This window comes from Elaeis guineensis, chromosome 11 (genome assembly GCF_000442705.2).
Source record: "Elaeis guineensis isolate ETL-2024a chromosome 11, EG11, whole genome shotgun sequence".
Taxonomy (NCBI): Eukaryota; Viridiplantae; Streptophyta; class Magnoliopsida; order Arecales; family Arecaceae; genus Elaeis; species Elaeis guineensis.
The window spans coordinates 111,102,664-111,121,487 of record NC_026003.2 but is presented as its reverse complement, the minus strand read 5'-3'; the positions used below and the strand labels follow the sequence as shown (position 1 = coordinate 111,121,487).

Here is an 18,824-nt window from a genome sequence, read left to right as displayed (position 1 = left end):
GGGTGCATTTTATCTAAGGAAGATAGAGTTGAAAAATATTTATTTGCTTACCAGAGATTGTAGTAGTATGACCCCAGACAAGATCAAACGGAACATCTCTCCTCAGTTCTATTTGTTGCATATCAGCTAGGATTAGTTCTCAATTCATCGAACTTTATTTAATGATTGATTTTCTTCTTTCCTTCTGTGATTGTGTCTCCTAGCAGATCTCGATTCCTTCTATTTTGTTCTCTCTTTTGTTTTGCTCAATGTAGCCTCCTCCTTCCATTTTCTGGATGAAATTGATTTGGTTTTGCCTTTTTTTCCTTAAAAAAATTATTCAAAAAAAAAAAAAAAGGAACACCCTACTCCTGTTGGTGACAATCAGTGCTCATGTGTCAAAACTACAAGTCCATAACCAGTTATGACCTACTTTGAAATAATTAAGCATAAAGATAAATAATTAGTATCTTAGACTTGTCTTGTTCCAATGCATTACGCATCTTCTAAGAAATGACACCTACATTTTAATTCAGCATCATGTTAAAAGCTATTAGATTGCGTATATTAATCAAATACAGAGAGAAGATGGAGCATTGATGATCCTCTTTAGCCTGACAAACCAACAAAATCAAAGGTAGCATATAATTCAATTTTCTTCAGAAAAATGATATAAATCTCATCGTTTGCATATAAAACTAGCACCATTCTACAGCGCATTCACTAAAAAGAGGGTTGCCATCCAAAAGAAACACTAAGTGATAGTTAACATGTTTGATCCAGAATCAATTTATATTTTAGTAATGCTAAGCGGGCACTCTTCTGATGCACTCAAAGTTTCCTGTCATACAGCACAAGAGGATCAATGGAATTCATGGGAATTGAGAAGGTACACACAGAGAGTTGTGCTCAGTTGCCAAGCAAGAATTAGTCAGCTGGATAACTTTGCCAAGCCCATCAAATTATTTGGACATCCTAAAACATTTTTCCTATATCTTTGGCACCTCTGCTGTTTTGGCTGACATAGTAGTGATGAGTTGGTCATATGTTAATTTGACTACGCTTTTTCCTGACTTGGATGCTTTCTTCAAACCATTCCTCTCTGCTAGGACTGCTAAGTGCAGCAACATTATCTGAAATATCAGAAAAATCTTGAGCTATCCATAATTCCTTCCCATGTCACATGATTTCCAGAACTATTCTTGGAGAATTGAACTAAAAAAAATGAGTCATTCCTACTTGTTAGTGATGGTAGTTCTGCAAATTTATGAACACCTCCTTCCTCCTATATTTTCTTTTACCAGAATAAATATAAGAATACACAAACAATTTTGCATTATGTTCTTGTTACAGCCTAATCCGTACAAAATTCGCTCCCAAGCCAATAAATTTTTTATGAATTACAAATATTTGGCTCTACCTGGATTCCAAACTTGTGTCTATGAGACTGGCCTCTTCATCCTTTACATACCGCTAGTTTCTTTTTGTGAAATGAAATAAAAATAAATATTTCCAATCATCCTGTGTCCAAATTGTGCTCTTCTCGGAGGATCATTCCCAGCTGACCAAGATCATGTATACATACAATTATATAGGCTCCATTCATCAGGAGACAAGCAATATCCATAAAATCATAAGAAGAACAATTATTAAAGAAAATAATATGTTGAATTAAAGTCCAAATTTCACTTCACTTCTTGAGCAGCAAAGGCCCCACGTTGTCACCCGTAGCCTTGTTGTGCTTCACATGGCTCCCGTCGCACAGCGGGAACGTCCCCGACCTCCAACACCTGATCCCATCTCCCACTAATCAATCATAACAATGTTTTCGTTTTTGTTTATAAAAAAAAGAGAGGAAGGGAATATGAATACCGGCAATAGGCGGTGACGGGTTTGGAGAGCTCGGCGACGGCGACGGAATCCACGACCTTCTCCTCCACCTTTCGGATCTCCGGGTTGATGCCCCCCTCCGCCCTCACCGCGACGGTGCGGCGCCGAATAGAGACCGCCTGCATCCGCCTCTGTTTCAGCCCTTCCGCGGTCGGGGCGTACGAGAAGCGAGCTCCCACCGTGCTCACCATAGAAGACGCCATCTCTTTTACCGGATTATTCGATTTCGCCCTTCTCTCTTCTGTTCTTCTTTCCTGGAGGCTGCGAGGTAGGTGGGGGATGAGGCGGAGCCGCCGGTTTTTGAAGGGGTTGTGTGGAGAACACGATCTCTTTCCAGGTTGGGGCGGAATGGACGGTGGAGGGGTTGACACGTTGCTATTTTACTTCTCGTTATTTCCGTGCTCCTTGAAAAAGACAAAAAGCTAATAACATGGTAAAAGACGAACGCCGTTTTAGGAAAAACCATAGGATCGGTAAAATATGATTCAATTTATCAATTCGATATGTGTTTAATTTATTATAAATATATTTAAATTTAAATTAAATAAATTTAAATTATAAATAAATTAATTTATTTAATTTATTTAATAATTAAATTAATTTTAAATATTTAATTTATTTAATCTATTTAATTCGTTTAATATTCAGATCGAGTTGAATCAGATATTCTATTTAACATATTTAACCTATTTTGATCTATTTAATTTGATTTATTTAAATTATTTAATTTATTTAAGATTCATTTAATCTGTTTAAAATCTTTTTTATCTGTTTTTGATTCATTTAATCTGATTTGTTTAATCTGTTCAATCCATTTAATCAGTTAAATCTGTTTAACCTAATTTGATCTATTAAATAAATAGATTAAATGGGCCGGATTGAATTATCTGTTTAATAAACAGATCGATTCAAGTTTAAATTTTTCACCAGTTTAATGAATAGATCGGTTTGGTAAATAATTTTTTGATCCGATCCGTATTGATCCAATCCGTTTATGATCTGACTCAATCTCATTGCCACCCCTGATGTCATTGTATGTTTTTTTTTTTAATACATATCATTGTATTCTATATGCGAGTGGCTCCTACCTATGGATGAGGGTGCTGATGGCTCGTATCCATCAAGCTACAAAATCATTGATCACAGCCAAGTCAAAAAATGACCCATGCTCTAGCTTTTTCATTGGGAGAATGCTTAAATCACACAGAAAGCTCGAAAAAAGATTTGGCTGTTTGGATGCTGATAATCTCCCATTCAAGGTTAAATTAAGAGTATATTTTGATTCGCAATCGATATCAAAATTGAAATCAAAATTAGAATGAATTGAAATGAGAACAGAAATGATCATATTTTTTGATATTTTGGTTTATGATTGAAATCGAAATTAAAATTTAATAAAATTTTAATAGTTGAAAAAAATTGAAATTCAATTTTAAAGAATTGGAGCAAAAAAATTTCATTTCTATCTAAAATCAAAATAAAAATGAGACTCCTCGTTACTAAACAACTGACATAGGTGTCATCCATTCTAATTTTTATTTTAGAAACTAATTTTCTCTGGCCAAATATACTCTGGAAAGATGCATTATAAAATTGAGAGCCTAGAAATATCTAACTCACCCTAAATTAGATGGGATCTAACTCAAAAGGTTTACAAAACTAATGTATAACCTTCTTTCATTGGCCAAACCTTCAATTGTAAATATGTACCATGTCAAGTTACCTGCCGCTAGTATGGTAAAAGCTTCAAAAAATGAGAGCTTTGGCACCACGGTGAGATTGTCCTTCTAGTATAACAAAAGATTCAATAGAGAATTGTGAAGCAAGAATTTTTTTTTTTTTTCGGGCTCAAATATAGAACAAGATTTTTATATTATTTTTGCTCTAGCCTATTCAAAAAATCTTTTTCCATTTTTTATATTGTTAAACTTCTTGGTATTTTTCCATTGATGAGTCTTGCTTATCAATGTATGACAGAGATGCCAATGGATTAAGTATGAGCAAAGCACAACGAAATTTTTATTTTTGTTGTTAGAAGTTTATTTTTAACGATGAAATTTTTTTTCGTTGCAAAAAATAATTTCTTGTAGTGGGACTTGGATTGGGTGTGGAGATTGTAGGTACACCCCAAAATGGCTATTTTTATTTGGAATGTTGCTCGGAATAGGTTATGCTGTAGGAGTCTATTACATTGTAGGGGTGTTGCCATCTCTTCTTTTTGCGATCAATATAGAGAGGTGGAGAATATGGTAGACCATGCCATCTTTACTTGTTGAGAGGTCGTTGAATCTAAAGTCAAGCGTTCAGTGTTGGGGGCTTTGGAGTTCAACCTGGGGATAGGGAATCCTTCACTCAACTCATTGGCCAAGCAAGTAGGAGGAGCTGCACAACCAAGCATAGTGACATGTTTTTATTATACTGCCTAGCTTATTTAAGCAGCTGGCAACAGGATGACCTTCGATGGTGGCCAAGACAACCTCTTTAGGATTGTGACGAGAGCTATGACTTACAATAGCCATGAAATCAGAGGAGTCTTTGACAGCATGGGAAATCAAGGGTCTCATTTCAACAGTTATTATGATCCGAGTTACTCATTTCACGTGGAACCCCCACCCTCCGGCTTCCTAAAGATCAACTTCGGCGACAATGTGAAGGATGGAGGTCGGTAGGGTGGAGCTAGCTTTGTCATCCATAATGCCAAATCGCATTTAATCGCAGCGGGTGGCTCTTCTTTTTATGATATGTGGATGCCACAAGTTGAATTGAAGGCCGCTTGGGAAGATTTGATCTATGTAATTTTTATTTTACAGATGGACAATGTAATTTTTGAAAGGGACTTGGGACTGTAATCTCTTGGTTCTGCTTAGAGTCTAACCTCTTAGATGGCTATCACCCCTTGGTGGTGGATGCTCGGAGGCTTATTGCATGGAGCGTTTGTAGCCTAATTACACGTATCTTTAGAGGAAAATAGTGCAACCAATTAGATAGCCTCCTATGTTGCTGTCTATACTGAAACTGTCACCTAAACAAGTCTGGATGATATTCCATACTCACTTCACGAACTGATTATGTTGGATGTTCGTCATTGTATTTGCACCAGAGCATCTTAAGGTGTGGCCAGATTCAACAAAAAATAAATAAATGAATTGTTATGGTCATGGATCAAGAGGTCGAATGGCTCAGATAGTTGGCTTATGCCTCCATCTCCGCATACGTGAGGTATTGTCCACTTTAATTCATGACCATCTTTAGACTTCAGTGGGCCTTAGGCTTCAATAGACCTTTGACTTCAATGAATTTTGATCATTTAGAGCCTCACGATTTTATTTTTTAAAAGACGCCTCACGTGGGAGAGAAGGTTCCAATCCATATAAGCCATATCTCCTCTTGACTAATAATCGATGTGAGACTAAAGAAGTCCTCTCTACACCATAACACAGCCCTCCAGTCAAGAAGGAGTATGTATGGATAAGAGGCATTTCCACAGACGGTACTTTTTAAAAGATAAAATCATGAGGCTCTAAATGATCAAGGCCCATTGAAGCCAAAGACCCATTGAAGCCTAGGCCCACTGAAGCCTAAAGATGATCATGAGTCAAAGCGGATAATACCCACATATGCGGAAGCGGAGGCATAAGCCAACCATCTGAGCCATTCGATCCTTTGACCCATGACCACAATATTGACGCTGTTTGTCGGAAATCAAAGACCCATCCGAAGGTCTTCAACATAGAAGGCTACTTGGCCCAAAAGAGGGGAGTTCACCCGACCATCGGCATCAGGTGAGAAGAGTTGAAATTGCTCCGAGATGCGATATTGCTTCCGGAGCCGCTCAACATTCGATTCTGAAAGTGAAAAAGCCTCCACTTCCAGACCCGACAGGGAGTCGTTAGTCGGATTCTCCAACCGACCATCTCGAGAGGAAGAACCCCTAGCCATTGGAGAAGAAAACTAAAGAAAATGAAGAAAAATCAGAAAGGAGGACCCAAGAAAGACAAAGTTTAACCTTGTTGGGTGGATGTCTGGCCTGGACACCACCTCCCAAGACCCTTTCAGTACCACGCGATGCAGCAGGAAGAAAGAAGAAACAAAACAAAAGGAAAAACAATCAAAATACGTGGATCAGCCACAAAAGGGCTCGCCTCCACGGGGCATGCAAACTTCACTATGAAAAAAAAATTTTACAAGAAGAGACCTCACTCTCAACCCTTGTACACCCAATTATCTCTCACATGAAGTTTCCCTCACAAAAGCTCTCTCTCTCTTGGAGACCCCCCTGAACCCCTGAAGAGCCTGGCGACCGCTGTCCAGGAGCCTCCTGCTCCTTCTCTCACAGCGCCTCACGCCTCTCTCTCTCTCCTTGGTTCGTACGGTGGTGAGAAAACCGAGCGCCACACCTCTTCTGTTCATTCTCAGGCTTTTTAAAGCCTTAAACATAGGTTAGAGAGTGATTAGGAATCCTAAACATAGACAAATCACGTCCCAGACCGTCCGATCAAGACCGGGAGCTCTCTGGACCCTTAGATCGCGCTCCGGTCCACAGAATAGTACCGTGGACCGCGAGAAACGCATGGGAATCGCCCACGCGGTCCACAGGCTAGGCCGTGGACCACCCGGTCCACGGTGGACTGGGGCAAGGGCCAGCAGGCCCGCTGGCCTGGGCCGGCCCGCGCGCGCGGGCCTGGGCGCGCCTGCGCGCGCCTGGGCCGCGCGCCCGGCTGGGCCGCGCGCCCGCCTGGGCCGCAGGCCCGCACCGCGCGGGCCTGGGTCGCACGTCCCGCGCTCCACCGCCTGCGGCCGCGCCGCTGCCGTCCGCCGCTTTCGCCGGCGATCCTCCACCGCCTCAATTCTCATGCCGACTTCATAAGCTCGTATCTCCTCCATCCGAGCTCCGTTTCAGATGATCTTGGTCTCGTTGGACTCCATTTTTCGCCGCGAACCTCGCTGTGGACTCAATGTGGACTGAATCTCGAGGCGTCAAATCCTAACAATCTCCACCTCGACTCGATATTCGGCCTCCTCCAAACTCCGAGAGCTTCTAGATCTCCTCGCCCCCATGCCCTGGGGCAATCGCCTGTGATCATGGATGGGCAAACATGGGAGTCGAGCCAGGCTGCTCGATCCCATCTCCGTCGTATGCTGTGCTCCTCCTGACCTGAGACCTGCTCGGGGCATCATCTTGCGGCAATAGGAATCTTACCTTGCGACGTCGCCTCTCGTCCTCCCGAGTCTCCTGTCTCGTGCCCGATCCGCCTCCTGGAGCTCCACCTCGCTCTGGGCTCCACCTGGCTCCCGATGCTCCACCTCGCACTGGGCTCCCTGCCAGGTAATAATGTCCTCTGCTCCCCTTCTTCCCCTCCAGCACAATCCTATCGCCGCGTAGCACCCTCAGGATTCCTCCACCAGCTACCGTCCTGTAGCCTCTCGAATCCAGTCTGCTAAGTGAGATAAGATTCCGCCTGAAATCGGGTATGTATCGGACCTCCCCCAATCTCCTCACTGCACCGTCATGTGTCCTCCAGCTGACCGTCCCAATGCCTCTGATCGCACAGCTCGATCGGCAGATATACAGTGCTCTCACTGTTCTCCAGGGAGTCAAACTGCTCCTCTCTGCAACACACATGATAGGGGCATGCAGAATCTAATATCCACTGCTGGGAAGAAGTAGATACCTCGTCAGATATCTCCAGGACATCTCCATCTGAATCACTGCCGGCCGTCGCTACAGCAGCCACCGTCCGATTTTTCAGTTGAGGGCAATCTCTGGCTAGATACCCCAACTCCTCACACCGGTAACACCTGGTTTTGCTCAAGTCCCTCTTGGACTTAGACCGCCCTCGATGCGATCTCCTGTGGCTCCGTCTACCGCCTCCTGCTCCTCCAGAAGCCACCAAAGCTGAGCTATCGACACCTGAGCTCGAAGCTGGGTTCTCCCTCCTGAGAACCTCATTCTGGAGTATCGCCGCGGTGACCTCGTCCATCTTGATAGTGCTCTTCCCCACTAGAAGAGCAGTCACCAAGGACTCGTACGAAGAAGGAAGCGAAGCCAGCAAAACCAGCGCCCTGGTCTTCTCCTCAACGTTCTCGCCAACGCTGAGAAGGTCGGTGAGGATCTTCTGGAAGTGGCTCAGATGCTCCTGCACGCTCTGTCCCTCAGTCATCCGCAGTTGGTAAAACTGCCTCCAGAGGAAAAGAGTGTTGGTGAGAGACTTCGCCATGTATAACTCCTCGAACTTCGACCACAGCACCGTCGGAGAAGTCTCGCTCAGCACATGGATCACCACCTCATCCGCCAGGTACATGCGGATGGTACTCACCGCCTGCATCTGTAGCCGTTTCCAATCCCGCACCTCCATGGTGGTCGGCTTCTCATCGCACAAGAGAGCTTCGATCAACCCCTGTTGGATAAGTACGTCCTTCACCCTTGCCTGCCACAAGGAGAAATTGCTCTTACCATCAAACTGGTTGATCTCCATCTTGATTGTTCCTGTTTTCTCCATCTTCAGTCTTGCTCACCACCACTGCAATCTGTGTCCTTGTACCGCCTTGCTCTGATACCACTTGTTGGGTGGATGTCTGGCCTGGACACCACCTCCCAAGACCCTTTCAGTACCACGCGATGCAGCAGGAAGAAAGAAGAAACAAAACAAAAGAAAAAACAATCAAAATACGTGGATCAGACACAAAAGGGCTCGCCTCCACGGGGCATGCAAACTTCACTATGAAAAGAAAATTTTACAAGAAGAGACCTCACTCTCAACCCTTGTACACCCAATTATCTCTCACATGAAGTTTCCCTCACAAAAGCTCTCTCTCTCTTGGAGACCCCCCTGAACCCCTGAAGAGCCTGGCGACCGCTGTCCAGGAGCCTCCTGCTCCTTCTCTCACAGCGCCTCATGCCTCTCTCTCTCTCCTTGGTTCGTACGGCGGCGAGAAAACCGAGCGCCACACCTCTTCTGTTCGTTCTCAGGCTTTTTAAAGCCTTAAACATAGGTTAGAGAGTGATTAGGAATCCTAAACATAGACAAATCACATCCCAGACCGTCCGATCAAGACCGGGAGCTCTCTGGACCCTTAGATCGCGCTCCGGTCCACGGAATAGTGCCGTGGACCGCGAGAAACGCATGGGAATCGCCCACGCGGTCCACAGGCTGGGCCGTGGACCACCCAGTCCACGGTGGACCGGGGCAAGGGCCAGCAGGCCCGCTGGCCTGGGCCGGCCCGCGCGCGCGGGCCTGGGCGCGCCTGCGCGCGCCTGGGCCGCGCGCCCGCATGCGCCTGGGCCGCGCGCCCGCCTGGGCCGCAGGCCCGCACCGCGCGGGCCTGGGTCGCGCGTCCCGCGCGCCACCGCCTGCCGTCCGCCGCTTTCGCCGGCGATCCTCCACCGCCTCGATTCTCGTGCCGACTTCATAAGCTCGTATCTCCTCCATCCGAGCTCCGTTTCAGATGATCTTGGTCTCGTTGGACTCCGTTTTTCGCCGCGAACCTCGCTGTGGACTCAATGTGGACTGAATCTCGAGGCGTCAAATCCTAACAAACCTGAAAACCCAAAAAGAAAAAGGAAAGAACTCTTCGGACGCTGAGACGATCCTCCGATAGAGTTTCTACAGCAGAAAGACAAAATGCAAAGTAAAAAGTTGGCCGAAAAATGACCTTATATATATAGGATCCCTCAACAGTCATGATGGAAGCAATCAAATCGAAGTCTCACTAGATGTTGACACATGGTAACATCTGGGCCAACCATTGATCGGACGATTCGACGCACCTCCTGATCGCACCACAACACCATTATCCGTGTGAACAACTCCGATCCAATATCGTTCTAACACGTTGATGAAATCTACTTGTCAGAATTATATCGTCCGGTGCCAAATTATCTTCTCGAAACGACGTCTGATACTGACATTCGATACCGAATCATCCTATTAATATGACAGTCTAATAATGATTCTGTACCCACCGAAATGACAAAACAGCCGACGCTCATATCCCGAAAAAACTAGCAGCCAAATCGGAGTTCGAGATGATAAGAGATGACTCCCTTCGTCCAACGTGGCAAACCACGTGGTAATATACACGTCGGATCACCTTGGACTTGGGAGTGGGGGGCAATTGTTAGAGCAAGTCAGTCGACCCTCGACTCAAGTTAACCAACCCCGACTCCGACTCTACATCAACCGACTGGACATATTTCACCGACTCACGATCGGTTGACCAACTGACAATCGGCTACTATCGATCAACAACGGATGACTTGAACAACCTCCGACCTAAGACCGTCGGTATATCAGAATTACTTACCGATGGTCGCTCAGATCTTCTACTAACTTATTACTACCGACCGACATATAATCGACTTATCTGCCCAACACATCCTAATCGTTGTAAATGGTTATCAACACGTGTCACGGTAATTAGTGAGAATTAACGACCCACTAACTCCGTAATAATAGTCCGATAATTTAGTACTATAAAAAGCGGGATCACGTGTTCAACGGTTACATCGGAATTGTCTATAAAAGTAGGGTAAAGAAACAGTATTGGTAAGGCAATTATGGGTCAAGATTCTGCTACTTATTTTTCTACTGTTCCCCAACTCCTCTCTGACTTAAGTATCGGAGGATCTCCATCAGACACAACTTCAGTTTGTTATGACATTATTTTGCAGGTACTTTTCATCAATAACAGACCACAGAGAATTAGCCATAACATAAATAAAATAAAAATTAACTGGACATCCTTTATGAAAAAAATGTTACGAAGCATGACACTCTTACCCGTTTCTAGTGTGATTTCTGAAGCACAGTCCGCATATAGCCTGACATCTGGTAAACGTATTCGACACACAAGAAGCATCTCAAACCTATTGATGCTGGTATGGCAGTTCAACATTTAATAATTCCCTGCATCACACCAATGCTGATGCAGCGATGCATGGATGGAATGATATAATTTTCTCAAGCTAGAGATTGAAGACACCGCCTAAGCTCACAAACTCACAACCAAAAACTGGTGTCCACCAAAAGGCTCGGCAAATACCGGTTTCTAGCGAACCACGCCACTCCGCCATGAACCACGGTGACCGCATGATCCCCCCCTCACGTGACAAGTCGAGATGTTGGTAGACAGGTTGGGCGCGTATCCAAGTTCCACGCTAGCTCAGATCCACAGGCCCAAGTGTAGAGCCTGCGAACATGGACTTGCCTTAAGAGGCGAGGCGTGAGATCGACCAGAAACTCCATCAGGCCCATACTATTGTAGTCTTCATATTGTTTTGGATCATTGTATCGGCCCGTTCATTCACATCCTTACTTATTAATAACTAGAGATGAAAATAGATTGGATAATATCTATCTATATATATTTTTATATCCTAATATATCTAGATATAGATATAAATTTGAGCACTCGATTAATATCCATATTTGTATCTATATTCATTAAAAAAAAAGATAGATATAGATATAGATACCGATAGACAACTATTCAATCTATATCCAAATATCCAATTTTATTTGAAATCGTGATCAGAAGAGCCGTCAATCTCCGCTCTTGTTGACCTGCAAGCTGGAAAGGAAAGAATGGCTTTCACCTTTTATATACTATTCATAAATTTTTAAAAAATATATATAACCATATTAACATGCTATTAATATGATTTATGATCAATTTAGTAATATCTTTAATTTTATGATTATAAAATTTAGTTATTCAACTTATATTTATATTTATATCTATATTTCTGATATTAAATTTGTATGTATATCTATTTAAAATAAATATATATATAAATATTTGTATTTAACAGATATCTATATTCGTATCCGTATCTCTATTTATCAAATAAAATGAATAGGGATATGAATATATTAGCATCTAATCTGTACCCGATCCTATTTTAGCCCTATTAGTAATCAAGCCTACAAGCATGTAACTCCGATATCATCAGTCACTCTCCACTGTTTGTTTAAGCCATATTTGATTGTAGAAACTAAAATCTAGCATGCAAAGCATGCTGATTTCATGATTCCTCCTTTTGCCCGAGCTTAGAGTAGTAGGTATACAACCGCGGGATGGTTCCAGCGTGAAACAACCAGACAATGAATCCAAGCCCTCTCAAGACAGCTAAGGATTCACAAAGGGACGGATTACGTGCAATGGGCCACGGCAGACAAGAATCATGGCTCCACACTCCCATGTTTGTCATGACTTATGAGACGCATCAGACCATTAAAAACGCATCCAACGCATACTGGACCCACGGTGAGTTATCATCCAACAAGCCCTTTTCCCACGAAGGGCCACAAGGGTCGGGGTCATGAGAGATCTATATTGGACGTATACCACCAGGTCAACGTCGGTCCCCTTTGGCTTTAGCATGAGCTGTCTCAAGTGGAGCGGCCTTGGTAAGTAGCCTCTAATCATGGTAGGCCAAAATCCATTTAAGGTCAGGTTGGCATCCTTACAAGTTTATTAGCTGACGAAGTGTTAGTTTGGCGTCTCTAGAGGATGACATAGTCCTACTCCCAAGGATCTCTTAGGCTCTCAAGCACAACTCTAAACAAGTATTAGGGGGTCTGCAGTAAATAAAACATTAGTAGTGAAAGGTGTTCCAATGGCAGTTTAACTATATTGTTAAGAGATTGGCTAACCTAAATCTTATCTTTCTTCTCAATAAAATTGATTTAGTATTGTAACTAATAGGACTGAGCATGGGTCGGATTGAGAAAAAAATTTGATTCGATCGAATTCAATCAAATTTGAGAAAATCTGGTTAATCCGCTGCCGACCATTTATCATACATAAATCGTTTGAAACCAAAATTAACGGCCTATAACAGGTTCGAATGTGTTGTGTCGGTTTAAGTTTTAATGTTGATTTTAAAAATCACAAACCACTACACCATTCAATTCATATAGAAACTAAGATATAATAATTTCATAACATTCATAAGTTAATACATAACATGTCATAATTATCAATTTTCAATTCTCTAAATAGTATAAGTATTGAAAATACTATATCGGTCGGTCAGATTCGATTTCATACGGATTAAAAATATAAAAATCGAACTCGATCACAATTAACCGATTTTTTTACGAATCACAATCCGATTCAAATTCGATTTCATACGGGTCTGGTTTCATATGCGTCAGATTGGATGGATTTTTTGGATTTCGATTATTTGCTCAATAACTAAACAATAATTAAAAATCTCTAGCCGATATCTTGCATACGTCTAATTATATTCGTCAAGGTAAACAGAGGCCAAGATGTCAATTATATTATGTATGTAAATATGCAGTAATCATACAAATGTCACAGTGGTGAAAACTTAGATAACGCCCAGCCACCTGCATGGTTTCAGCAAGAGGAGAAGGGTGAACACAGAGTGCTTTTATTGACTGTTTACAACAAAGCTGATCGACCAAGCCATGTCTCCGGTACGTTCCTAAATTAGCTGGACTTGTCAGTTATTCTTCTCGCTTCCTTTAATTTCTTAATCCCACTGGACGTTGTTGTTTGGCCCTTTAAATGGAAGCTAGATTCTACTTTTTCTTTTTCTCCTTATTGTCTCTCACTGCACTCAATCTTAAAAATATACATATTGTAGGAGGACCGTATCTTTAATTTCACATTAATTATAAGTTAAAAAAAATTAATTTATATAAAATCAAAATATTTTCTCCTTCAATGAAACATCTTTTGAAGGACAAACCGTGAGGCTCCGTGTCGTGGACCAGTCAAAGTAAATAATATCTTATGCGGACGAGTATAGAGAATCGATCCATCCTATCCATCCGAACCCTAAACCTTGGTCATAAAAATACTAAAAAGAAAATTTAAATTTAATTTCTGACTCGAAAATTAGTGCCTTCGATCAGGTCTACGTTTGGGCTTGATCGAGGCTGAGCCTGGACTTAGGTCTCAGGTTTTAGCCTTGGCCAATTTAATTCCCAAGAGCAAGTAGGACATTCGGAAAGGCTAATGTTTCCGTAGATATTGCGCCAGGAATGGAACAAAAATTTCTCTCAAGGACCGGAGGCTTATCATCTGATATCAGACTATGTTTGGCGATTGTCTGGGGCTTGGGATGAATCTTAGATAATACCCTTTTTGATCCATGGATTTCTTAATCCCGACACTTCTTAACATGACAATATTTTGATGAGGAATTATTGGATGCTCTGTGGTATCAAGTTTAGTCATCATTGAAAGATGGCCCTAGCACGTACAGAAATAAATAATTGAATTTTGTCTGATACAAAAGTTTCCAGAAACCAGTTGTTGGATGAGGCACCCTAGAATTACAAGCTATTCTAATTTTTAAAATATATAAAAAGAGAGTGCCATTGCATGAGGCCCAATAAAGCAATGTTACCGTTATGCCGAGATTTATCCTCTTCATTCAACATATTTGTTGGTCTTCGTTTTAAAAGATTTTATTTCAAAACATTCCGAGATATACATGTACAAATTGATATTTTTATTCTTCATTCTTTTTTAAATATTCTAAATTTTTGGATAAATATTCAATTATTCTCCAAATTTCAATCCCATTTCTCTTGTCAAAATTTCTCACAACATTGCTGGATGGGATTAACAGTGTGACGCTTATTCTCCATCTTTATCCTATGTTTAATTGAGATCATGAAAAGATGGATAGATGAGATTAAAAAGATATCATAGTTTTGTTCATTATTTGATTCAAAAAATTATAGGAATGATAGATAAAAATAAAAAAAATTATCCATCAATCCTGGCCCATCAATTTACATCCTCCCAATTTAGAATGATGAAAAGAAAGATGGATGGAGCATTAATGAATGGATATTGCATTCGTAAAATTACCTCATTAATTTTTGTGATAAAATTATAATATTTCTTCATATTTTCATTTATATTATTTATATATATATAATGTATTATACTATTAAATTTTATTGTCAATTATTTTAATTTTAATACATAATTTTGATAATTATAATTAAATAATTAAAATTATCTTCTATTTTTTATTTTAATTAGCTATTTATAAAAATATTAGTTAACTATTTAAATTAAATTATAAATTAATTAGTTATTTATATAATTAACATATATAATTAACTCATATAAATTATTTATTAAATTAAAATAAATTAAATATTTATATATTTTTATATAATTATAGATTATAAAGATTTTATATTTATCTATTAATTACTTCTTCAGCATAAAAAATATTATAAATTGATGATAATAATTGTTATAGGTAGAAAGTGTCTGATCTTCGAGCCGAAGACACTAATGAATCTCAGTCATGGTTGACCCAAGCGTCAATCACCGACTCACATTGACCGTCAACCCATGCATTGGCCGTCAATTTGTGCATCGATCATCGATCATTATCTCTAACAGCCACTTTGTTTCAGTCGATAGTTTTTGCCTTAACCAATCTCGATTTTGATCATCATATTTGAAAGAATTAATCAAAAGCACCCGTATACTCCTTTCAAATCACAATGCTGCTACTGACCATGGACTAAATAAACCAACCACGACCGCCAAATCCTAAAAAATCAAATAAAAAAATCTCAGAATGACCTCCAACTCTTCTCCTTTGCAGCTCTGATCTTGATCTATAAACAAAGATAACCAAAAAAATCTCAAAATATGCAATCTCTTTCATGCGCCCATTTTCATTTGCTCTATAAATCTCTGATTTGAGCATTAAAAGATTTCCGTCAAAGGCTTATTTTACAGTTGCCGCCCAACTCTAACCAATCCTATCCAAACCAAAAATTTGCAACAACAACAATAATATTTTAATTAAAAAATAATCCTGCAATTTTACCAAAAAAATCTTATCAAAAAAAAAAATAACCTTCCAAAAATATTAGATAAATCCATCATTTTTTTTATTTCTTTTATATCAAATAGTGAAAAAAAATCATTTCTATCCATCGACGCTTCATCTAAGATATAAATCTTCCATTCATCTTCTCCTGCCATCCATTTTTCATACCAAATTAATATCTTCCTGAATATCATTTTTTTCTTTGAAGAATAAAAATGCATTATGAGTTGACTAATCAAAAGATGGGGATGTGATAGATGATCATGATTATATAAGTAGTGTATCATTTTACTTTTGCGTTCCGGCTCTTGGTTCTACTGCTGTTTAGCATTTAGCTCCTAGCCATATTTAATCCATAGCGTATGGATGTGATAGATGATTATGATTATGTAAGTAGTGTTTCATTTTACATTTGCGTTCCAGCTCTTGGTGCTACAGCTGTTTAGCATTTAGCTCGCAGCCATGTTTAATCCAGTGAATGGCTGTACTTTCTTATAACAAGAAATCTCCTCCATTTCTTAGCGACCGACAGCAATGCTTCCCCACATTCAACAAGCCGAAGTATTACCATCAAATAATTAGCAATCCATTATCCATGTGTAAAAATGTTAATAAGCTAAGTTAGATACTATAAAAGATGAGCTTAAAAAGTTCAAATTATATAACCTAAAACCACAAAGCGAGAGCCGTGGAGATGTAAAGATCAAATCAAAACCAAGCACTTCCCCAGCACACCGACGCGCCGCGTGGGAATAAAAGCGAAAGGCAGCCCGAAAGCAAGTGAAATCCACAAGCCAAGATTCTCCCCTACTCCGTCCTCGTCGAATCACGACACGGTTTAACACCAAATCGAACCAAACCATTTTACCAAAAAAATAAATAAATAAATAAAACCAACCCACCATAAAAGCCAGCATTATTGAAAGAAAAGGCCAGCATCATTAAAAGGAAAAAAAAAAGGTTTTGCTATCAGAATCTATATACAGGATAATCTTTCAAATTTCTGCCAGCTGGAGAAGCGTGTACTAGTTGCTGGGCCCACGCACATGGCCTCCTGTCGGATCCCACTGCTGCTGTCCACTGTACCACCCAGTCCCATCTCTCTATACCCTCCAAGCTTCCAAACCCTTTTATTTTTTCCAAAAAAACATTTATCATATAAAACCAAAATAAATTACTCACATCGCCCCTCCCAATGTCCCCATAAAAAAACTGCCCCCCATACATACATATATATATATATATATACATGTATGTATGTGTATGTGTGTGTGTGACATGGGAAAGCAAAATAATCCAGTCTCCTCCCACATCTCCATGGAAGTGGTAGTAGAACGAACGAAGAGTGATAAGACGGAGAAGAAGAAACGGTTCCTTTCAGCTAGCTACATCATGGATTAAAATAGACAGCTCTCGGAATGAGAAATCAAAAATATAAATAAGAACAAAGAAAAAGACAACAAATTCATGAACCATAACAAGTGCGAAACAAAACCAGCAACACCATCATCTCTCGACTAACCAAAAAAAAAAAAAATCAACTAATAACCAGAGAGAACAAGGAGAGAGAGATGGAGTGAGAGAGAAAGAAAGTGATGATGAACCGTTCTCCGCTCGCTCGCTCCACGTGAATCCACTTAAGAGTCCTCCAACAAAAGCTCCGCTCACAAGATTGAAGCCAGCGCCGCCAACGCGGAGACCGCTGCGGCCGCCACCAGTGTCCCCAATGGCCTCACCGCAGCCGACTTCTCGTCCGCCACCTTGTCCGCGGCCGACTGCGGAGATCCTGCCGGCGCCGCCTCTGAGGCGGGCGTCGGCGGGGCCGGCGGTGACCGGTGCTTCCGCTTGGGCGTCTTAGACTTCGGGGACGGCGCCGGGGCCTCCTTGGCCGGGGAGGGAGCCGGGGAGGGCGTCAGCGCCGCGGGGGCCGGCGCCGGGGACGGCGCGCCGCCGAATAGCTCGGAGGGGAGGAGGAGGTTGTCGACGGTGAGGACGCAGACGGGGGTGTCGTCGAGTACGGTGCTGGCGACACGGGAGGTGTCGACGCCGGTGTTGAGGGAGACGTCGTCGCCGCGGGAGACGACGGAGAAGTCGTACTTGCCGGCGCCGGTGGAGGCCATGGTGGCGATCCGGCCCTTGGTGGTTTTGAGCGATGATTTCGGGGTGTAGGTGGGCAGGGCGTGGTACTGGAGGAGAGTGACGAGCTCGGCGCTGGAGAGAGACTTGAGATCGGGGACGCCGGGGGCCTTGAAGGCCTCGTCGTTAGGGGCGAAGAGGGTGAGGCCTTTATCCATGGCAGACTGGAAGATCTTGAGGACGCCGGACGAGGCGAGGAGGGAGGCGAAGGTCTTGCAGCCGGCCTTCTCGAGGAGGGCAGTGAGGTTGGAGGAGGCGGCGGAGGGGGCGTCGAGGAGGCCCGGGAAGACGATGGGTGCGGAGATCTCAAGGACGGAGAGGTTGTAGGGGACCTCGCGGACGGTCTTGGTGTAGGAGGAGTCGAGCTTGGAGCCGGGGGCGGCGGCGGCGAAGGCGACACGGCCGCCGCGGAGGTTGGTGATGTTGACGAAGCCGGAGTTGCCGGGGGCGTTGCCGGTGGTCTGGTAGAGGGTGGTGGTGAGGGTGGTGCCCTGGGGGATGTCGTGGAGCTTCTGGGGGTCGAAGTAGTCGAGGAGGGTGAGGAGGCGGAGGGCATTCTTGATGCCGGCCAGGGATTGCTTGGCGGCGAGGGCGGACATTGCGGCGTTGGGGAGGACCAGGCACGTCACCGTCTCCCGGGAGTTGATCTCGTCGCACACCTTCGTCCGGCTCAGGTAGCTGTTGTACACCGAGTACTCGGGAAACCCGTCCAAAATCGCCGTTATGTTGTGCCCCTCCGCCGGGGCCAACCAAACCAAGAAGGCGAACAGCAGAGGGAGGAGGAGAGAAGCCATTGAGGGGTTCTCTCTATGGCTGGTCTCTGCTGCTACTTTTTTTCTCTGCTAGACCCTCACTACCTATCTCCTGAGGTTGGGCGACGAGGCTGGAGAAAAAGAAAGAGGGAACAGAGAGACGATAAAAGGAAGGAGTGTGAGCTTAAAGTAACCCTGGTGGGTTAAGATAACCAGGGTTTGGA

The 18,824-nt window shown here is 42.5% G+C and overlaps 2 protein-coding genes across 2 annotated transcripts; both read right to left on the bottom strand.

Annotated features, from left to right (window-relative positions):
* Nucleotides 1-1,503: 1,503 nt before the first annotated feature.
* On the bottom strand, nucleotides 1,504-2,205 carry LOC105054172 (CDGSH iron-sulfur domain-containing protein NEET). Its single transcript, XM_010935618.4, has 2 exons — nucleotides 1,852-2,205; nucleotides 1,504-1,769 (listed from the first exon to the last, which is right to left on the bottom strand). Exons 1-2 carry the CDS (start codon nucleotides 2,070-2,072, stop codon nucleotides 1,670-1,672), a joined length of 321 nt encoding a protein of 106 aa, XP_010933920.1. The 5' UTR covers nucleotides 2,073-2,205; the 3' UTR covers nucleotides 1,504-1,669.
* A 14,858-nt stretch (nucleotides 2,206-17,063) lies between these two features.
* On the bottom strand, nucleotides 17,064-18,824 carry LOC105054173 (fasciclin-like arabinogalactan protein 8). Its single transcript, XM_010935619.4, has one exon. The coding sequence runs from the start codon at nucleotides 18,640-18,642 to the stop codon at nucleotides 17,377-17,379; it is 1,266 nt and encodes a 421-aa protein (XP_010933921.1). The 5' UTR covers nucleotides 18,643-18,824; the 3' UTR covers nucleotides 17,064-17,376.